This window comes from Lolium perenne, chromosome 1, assembly GCF_019359855.2.
Source record: "Lolium perenne isolate Kyuss_39 chromosome 1, Kyuss_2.0, whole genome shotgun sequence".
NCBI lineage: Eukaryota > Viridiplantae > Streptophyta > Magnoliopsida > Poales > Poaceae > Lolium > Lolium perenne.
In genome coordinates, this window is record NC_067244.2 from 32615242 (window position 1) to 32623898 (window position 8657).

At 44.1% G+C, this 8657-nt stretch overlaps 1 protein-coding gene across 1 annotated transcript; it reads right to left on the reverse strand.

Moving 5' to 3' along the window:
• Nucleotides 1-262: 262 nt before the first annotated feature.
• LOC127333152 (protein MAIN-LIKE 1-like) lies at nucleotides 263-1365 on the reverse strand. Its single transcript, XM_051359511.2, has one exon. It carries the CDS (start codon nucleotides 995-997, stop codon nucleotides 263-265), a length of 735 nt encoding a protein of 244 aa, XP_051215471.2. The 5' UTR covers nucleotides 998-1365.
• Between the last annotated feature and the right edge of the window lie 7292 nt (nucleotides 1366-8657).

The following is an 8657-nucleotide window of genomic DNA, read 5'->3' on the forward strand; positions in this document are numbered from 1 at the left end:
CCATCTCTCCCGCTCTGGTCCCACATAATCTCGCACTCGTTAGCTGTTTTTTAGATCTCCGACCGCTGTGACAAACATATCATACACAATTTAAGCGAGCACATGGCAATCTAGATGATGTACTATTTAGTGAGAGAATTCATTACCACGAAGTTCAGCTCCATACGGAAAGTAGGAGCATGCATCCACCAATACCGCCGCTCCCAGTCCTGCTCCCAGTCCTGCGACAAGCTTCGTCCAACTGCGTACATAAGACATTTGGTTAGTACTTTGTGCCGCTGTTCCCCAACTCCACTACTATAGGAAAATAGTACATAGAACAAATCATCACCTGCCGGTAGAGGTAGGCAAGTGCCGCTGTTCCCCAACTCCACCGGTGCTCCAACACCGTAAGCGCCTTCAGCCAACACCAATGGGCCAGCTTCCCCCCACTGTCAGGAAAGAGAGTCCTCGAAATCATGTACCACAAGTACACGCGGGTGTATGTCCTGCGAGTGTCCTTGTTGGCCCCTTCCGGGCATTCTCCAAAGTTAGTCCTGATCCAAGAAAAAGATGCGCCGGCGGGAGCCCTCTCCTTTGGATTTGCTGGCGCCGGAGGAGCCATGCCAATAAGTGCCTCCATCTGCTGGCGCCACCCATCAGAAGCTGTGTTCATACACAGTGGCTCGCCCTGAATAGGTAGTCCAAGGATCATGGAAACATCCTGGAGAGTAGGGGCCATCTCGTCGGCCCTCAAGTGGAAGGTGTGCGTCTCCGGCCTCCACCGGTCGACAAGAGCGGTGAGTGCCGCGGCGTTCATGTTCGGCCCCCCACGGCTTACAAGGGATATGAACGGGAGAAGACCGGTAGGCTCGATGAACTCCGTGTACCTCTCGTCATACGGTATATCCACTGTGCCATGGTAACGAATCTTCAAAGGGTGAAGATCCGTTGTCCTCTCCGTCATATGAACAGCCCGGTGATCCCTGTCATACTCTTGATCTAGGAGCCACACCATCCTACATGTTTACACAAATACACCATATTATGAGCAACACATACATGAGAATATATCCAAATAAGCCATCACAAATACATCAAATACATAAATATACATTCATATCTAGGGATAGAACACCATATGAGTTATTCCTTCACATACACATTCATGAAATTTGATGCCTAGGGTTCCTCCACAAATCTAGGATACATACATATCTAGGGTTCCTACACATACACATTCAACACTTACATACCCATTTCAACACATACATAGCCATTTCAAATCTAGTTTCCATGTCTAGGGTTCATGTACAAATCTAGCAAAATTTAACATCTATGGTTCCAACAAATCTATGGTTCAAACACATGCATACAATGAGGCTATCAATTTCAATACATACACATCAATATAGATTCCAACAACCAACATTTCCAATCTACGCAAAACGGGTAAATCGAATTAAACCGGAGCAAATCTTGGATGAATCGAAGGGGAACGAAGGGGAATACCTTGAGGATTGTATGGGGATGGATTTGGCTGGCCAGATCTGTCCAATCCGTGGAGGATTTGGTGGGGGCGGAGGAGAGGCGGCCGGCGGCGGCAGTTGAAGGAGAGAAACAGAGGAGAGAAAGAAGAGAAAGAGAGGGTCGGGCTGGGGGCGGGCGCGGGCGCCACACTTAAGTGGATGTGTGGTGCCCGTGGCATCGGCGCCACACATGCAAGTGTGGCGCCCGTGGCATCGGTGCCACACATAGAGGCTCGCCAAAACGGCTAAGTCCCAGACGTCTGAAGCCCCTGGATGTTTTCGACCGAAAACTTGATATAAGTTGGCTTGTGTGGCGCCGATGGGAGGGGCGCCACACATGCTGCCACGTCGGATCGGCGGACCAGCTCAGTGTCGAGGGCGCCACGTCGGCTGGGAGAGTGGCGCCGGCAGGAGGGGCGCCACACTGGCAAGTGTGGCGCTGATGAGAGGGGCGCCACACAAAAGGGTTAGATGGGTGAAATAGTTTCAACGGAGGGTCAGTCTGTGCTTTTCTTCCACTTTTGGGTTATTTTTGTGCAAATCGCCGTGTAGTGTTGGTCTGTGGTCTGCAATATAGAAGACCCGCTCGAATTGGTTGAAAGTCGTGGGTTCGACCCACTGGGCCAACTTTTTCCCTCAATTATTTCCCATGAACGGACATGTCTCAGTTTGGTGGGCCTGTGTGCGGGTGGGACCGTCCTGCCAGTTTAGTGGGCCCACGTGACAGGTAGGCCCCATGTAGCCCACACGTCACTTGATTGGCTGCCTAGTTGGGCCTCTTGATCAATAGCTAATGTGTGGGTTCCACCCATTAGATGTATATTTAAACCTGGCGCTACCAAGACATGTAAGCGGAAGTTGCCACGTAAACACAACACATCAACGACATTGCGGAGTTGGTTGGACAGTCATTTTAAGGCATCACGGGCTAGCAGTTACGACCATTTAAATTGGTCTTAACAAGCTAAATATAAGGTCGTGAACTGTTTCATCTTCTCTATGACCATTTCACGTAAGAAAATTATGACCTTACTAACTAAGATGGTCGTAATCAATTAGGATTTAGACCCTCCCAAACGCCTTACGACCAATTGTTGTGAAATGGTCATAGAGTTATGACTAATTTATCTATGGTCATAGTAACAAGGTCACTAGTTAACACATTTCTTGTAGTGACATGGCATCGGCGAGTGCATCGATGTGGAGGCGAACCCTGATGGAGGCTCCATCTCCCTGCTAGAGCCTGCTGCACACGCTGCCATTGCCGCCGCCTTGCCGAAGAAAACCCTACGCAGGGCTGGAAAATCCCCGTCTCAGGATCCGCCAAAGGAATCCCGACGGCCTATAGAGCGGCGACGGCCGCGCTACGTGTACCCATGCCGATAGGTCTGCGTGTACAACATGGAGGCCTTCCAAGCAACCAAACGGGCGAAATCTGCTGGCCCAATGCGAGTCAAGGGACACCCAGCCTATCAAACGCGCCCTGGATGTCTCACCGCACAGAATTTGTAGAAATGGATGAGAGGAGATCAATCTGGCTCCAATCGTCGTCCTTGGCCGGAAAATACAAAAGCTATATATCGCATACAGATTCCACGTAGCTCCATCAATAAACACATTTATTTATCGGTTTTGCTAGTTCTTAGTAGCTGAGAACTAATAATACTCTATCTAGTTATACATTCGTGCATGTAAGTTGTAACTCAAGTTACGATTAAGTTTTTTTTCAGTTACAAGTGGGGTTTCAAGTGAAATTTTTATAGTTTCTAACATAGATAATACATATGACATAATAAAATACAATGTATACCTACAGAAGAAATAGTAATGAAAATCAAAATGCTTAATTTATTGATGGAACAAAGAAAAAGTTACCTGGAAAGATGCCTTGCATTTTCACTTCCCAAAATACATCAAACACCAAGGCTCAGTAACCTACAAGTAAACTTAAATATTTAATGCTGAAGTGGAATATAGTGACCAAAATTATTGTACTCAGTTTCAAAAAAAAAATTGTACTCAAGGACACATTATGATGTTTGTGTGTGATACATGCACAAAGCTTACAAAAGGAATCAAAGGAGGATTAGTTTAGAAAATGATATTTAAATTAGTAATTAGTTTGCAAGCATCAATTCTATTACTAAATAAACAATGGCAACATAGAGTAGAGAAAAGGTTAATCCTATTAAAGTCTACATATGACTAAATAATAAGTGATGGTGCTTAAATTAGCTACTCCATGTGTTTATAATTAGGGATGTTTGTAATTATCAAATGAAAACTGTCAATATCCATGTGTTAGTTGGATAAAAACATGCAAGTGTTGATTACCAGAAAAGAAAGCAAAGCGGTTATCAAACAGAGGGTTTAAACGTGCACATTTGTTCTTCCCACCTTGGTAGAAGTGTATTTATTCAAAATTAAAGTCACGAGCCTTCAGGCTATAGTCATCCGAACTTCTTCAGTCTGCAGTTAAAAATATCAAGAGTTTCAGAGAACTTAAAATCGGTTTGGCATATGTCCAGTGCGTGTTGATAACGCGTGAAGCACACGTCCGTTGGGAACCCCAAGTGGAAGGTGTGATGCGTATAGCAGCAAGTTTCCCTCAGTATGAAACCAAGGTTGTCGAACCAGTAGGAGATGAAAGCCACGTGAAGGTTGTTGGTGAACGAGTGTAGTGCGGCGCAACACCAGGGATTCCGACGTCAACGTGGAACCTGCACAACACAATCAAAATACTTTGCCCCAACTTAACAGTGAGGTTGTCAATCTCACCGGCTTGCTGTAAACAAAGGATTAAACGTATGGTGTGGAGAATGATGTTTGCTTGTAGAAAACAAAAGAGAACAGAGATTGCAGTAGATTGTATTTCAGATGTAAAAGAATGGACCGGGGTCCACAGTTCACTAGTGGTGTCTCTCCCATAAGATAAATAGAATGTTGGGTGAACAAATTACAGTTGGGCAATTGGCAAATAGAGATGCACATACATATTATGATGATTACTATGAGATTTAATCAGGGCATTACGACAAAGTACATAGACCGCTATCCAGCATGCATCTATGCCTAAAAAGTCCACCTTCGGGTTAGCATCCGCACCCTTCCAGTATTAAGTTGCAAACAACAGACAATTGCATTAAGTATGGTGCGTAATGTAATCAACACAAATATCCTTAGACAAAGCATTGATATTTTATCCCTAGTGGCAACAGCACATCCACAACCTTAAAACTTTCTGTCACTGTCCCAAATTCAATGGAGGCATGAACCCACTATCGAGCATAAATACTCCCTCTTGGAGTCACAAGTATCAACTTGGCCAGAGCCTCTACTAGCAACGGAGAGCATGCAAGAACATAAGCAACACATATATGATAGATTGATAATCAACTTGACATAGTATTCAATATTCATCGGATCCCAACAAACACAACATGTAGCATTACAAATAGATGATCTTGATCATGATAGGCAGCTCACAAGATCTAAACATGATAGCACAATGAGGAGAAGACAACCATCTAGCTACTGCTATGGACCCATAGTCCAAGGATGAACTACTCACACATCGATCCGGAGGCGGGCATGGTGATGTAGAGCCCTCCGGTGATGATTCCCCTCTTCGGCAGGGTGCCGGAGGAGATCTCCTGAATCCCCCGAGATGGGATTGGCGGCGGCGGCGTCTCTGGAACTTTTTCCGTATCGTGGCTCTCGGTAATAGGGTTTTCGCGACGGAGAGTTTAAGTAGGCGGAAGGGCAGAGTCGGGGGAGGCTCGAGGGGCCCACACCATAGGCCGGCGTGATACGTCTCCGACGTATCGATAATTTCTTATGTTCCATGCCACATTATTGATGATATCTACATGTTTTATGCATACTTTATGTCATTATTATGCGTTTTCTGGAACTAACCTATTGACGAGATGCCGAAGTGCCAGTTCCTGTTTTCTGCTGTTTTTGGTTTCAGAAATCCTAGTAAGGAAATATTCTCGGAATTGGACAAAATCAACGCCCAGGGTCCTATTTTTCCACAAGCTTCCAGAAGACCGAAGAGGAAACGAAGTGGGGCCACGAGGCGACGACACAACAAGGCGGCGCGGCCTGGGCTTGGGCCGCACCGGCCTATTGTGTGGCCACCTCGTGTGGCCCCCTGACCTGCCATTCCGCCTACTTAAGGTCTCCGTCGCGAAAACCCTACCACGTTCGACGAAACCAGAGAAAACCTTCCAGAGCCGCCGCCATCGCGAAGCCAAGATCTGGGGGACAGGAGTCTCTGTTCCGGCACGCCGCCGGGACGGGGAAGTGCCCCCGGAAGGCTTCTCCATCAACACCACCGCCATCTTCACCAACGCTGCTGTCTCCCATGAGGAGGGAGTAGTTCTCCATCGAGGCTCGGGGCTGTACCGGTAGCTATGTGGTTCATCTCTCTCCTATGTACTTCAATACAATAATCTCATGAGCTGCCTTACATGATTGAGATTCATATGATGATGCTTGTAATCTAGATGTCATTATGCTAGTCAAGTGGATTTTACTTATGTGATCTCCGGAGACTCCTTGTCCCACGTGTGTAAAGGTGACAGTGTGTGCACCGTGTGGGTCTCTTAGGCTATATTTCACAGAATACTTATTCACTGAGTTATGATTTGAGTTGGATGTCTCTATGAAATTGTGGTGTGTTAGTACCTCCTGTGAATGCTCAAAGTGACAGCGTGGGGTGTTCATTAGTACTTGGGAATGCATCTTTAAGGTTTGCCTACATGATGAATTAGTGTTCGTTATCTTGCCAGAGAGTAATTCAGAGTAGCATAGTGAAGTGCTTATTTATATCTCTTTATGATTGCAATGTGTTTTGTATCACAATTTATCTGTGTGCTACTCTAGTGATGTTATTAAAGTAGTTTATTCCTCCTGCACGGTGTAGTGGTGACAGTGTGTGTATCGTGTAGTACTTGGCGTAGGCTATGATTGTGATCTCTTGTAGATTATGAAGTTAACTATTGCTATGATAATATTGATGTGATCTATTCCTCCTTTCGTAGTGTGAAGGTGACAGTCTGCATGCTATGTTAGTACTTGGTTTGGTTATGTTGATCTGTTATGCACTCTAAGGTTATTTAAATATGAACATTGAATATTGTGGAGCTTGTTAACTCCGGTATTGAGGGTTCGCGTAATCCTACACAGTTAGTGGTGTTCATCATCCAACAAGAGGGTGTAGAGTCTAGCATCTATTTATTTATTCTGTTATGTGATCAATGTTGAGAGTGTCCAGTAGTGAAAGTATGATTCCTAGGCCTTGTTCCTAAATACTGCTATCGCTGCTTGTTTACTGTTTTACTGCATTTATACTGCCTGCAATATTACCACCATCAACCACACGCCAGTCCTGGACAGCAAAGCACTTTTCTGGTGCCATTGCTACTGCTCATACTTATTCATACCACCTGTATTTCACTATCTCTTTGCCAAACTAGTGCACCTATTAGGTGTGTTGGGGACACAAGAGACTTCTTGCTTTGTGGTTGCAGGGTTGCATGAGAGGGATATCTTTGACCTCTTCCTCCCTGAGTTCGATAAACCTTGGGTGATCCACTTAAGGGAAACTTGCTGCTGTTCTACAAACCTCTGCTCTTGGAGGCCCAACACTGTCTACAAGAATAGAAGCACTCGTAGACATCACGGCGTGGGTCCCTCCTTGGCCGCGCCGCCCTATGGTGTGGCCACCTCGGTGCCCCACTTCGTATCTCCTTCGGTCTTCTGGAAACTCCGTGGAAAAATAAGACCCTGGGCGTTAATTTCGTCCAATTCCGAGAATATTTCCTGTGTAGGATTTCTGAAACCAAAAACAGCACAAAACAGGAACTGGCGCTTCGACATCTCGTTAATAGGTTAGTGCCGGAAAATGCATATAAATGATGTAAAGTGTGTATAAAACATGTGAGAATTGTCATAAAACTAGCATGGAACATAAGAAATTATGGATACGTTTGAGACGTATTAAGCATCCCCAAGCTTAGTTCCTACTCGCCCTTGAGTAGGTAAACGATAACAAGGATAATTTCTGAAGTGACATGCTGCTATCATAATCTTGATCAATACTATTGTAAAGCATATGAGATGAATGAAGTGATTCGAAGCAATGGTAAAGACAATGATTAAACAACTGAATCATATAGCAAAGACTTTTTATGAATAGTACTTTCAAAACAAGCATCAATAAGTCTTGCATAGGAGTTAACTCATAAAGCAATAAATTCTTAGTAGAAAGTTTTGAAGCAACACAAAGGAAGATATAAGTTTCAGTGGTTGCTTTCAACTTCAACATGTATATCTCATGGATAATTGTCAACACAAAGTAATATGATGAATGCAAATAATCAAGTATGTAGGAATCAATGCACACAGTTGACAAAGTGTTTGCTTCAAAGATAGAAAGAAGTAGGTAAACTGACTCAACCTAAAGTAAAAGAATGGCCCTTCGTAGAGGGAAGCATGGATTACTATTTTTGTGCTAGAGCTTTTATTTTAAAAACATAGAAACAATTTTGTCAACGGTAGTAATAATTCACATGTGTTATGCATAAGACATCCTATAAGTTGCAAGCCTCATGCATAGAATACCAATAGTGCTCGCACCTTGTCCTAATTAGCTTGGATTTACATGGATTATCATTGCATAACATATGTTTCAACCAAGTGTCACAAAGGGGTACCTCTATGCCGCCTGTACAAAGGTCCAAGGAGATAGATCGCATTTGATTTTCTCATTTTTGATAGATCTCAACTAAGGACATCCATACCGGGACAACATAGAAAACAGATAATGGACTCCTCTTTAATGCATAAGCATTCAACAACAGATAATATTCTCATAAGAGATTGAGGATTAATGTCCAAACTGAAACTTCCACCATGATTCATGGCTTTAGTTAGCGGCCCAATGTTCTTCTCTAACAATATGCATACTCAAACCATTTGATCATGATAAATCGCCCTTACTTCAGACAAGACGAACATGCATAGCAACTCACATGATATTCAACAAATGTGTAATAGTTGATGGCGTCCCCAGAAACATGGTTACCGCTCAACAAGCAACTTATAAGAAATAAGATACATAGCAACATATTCAATACCACA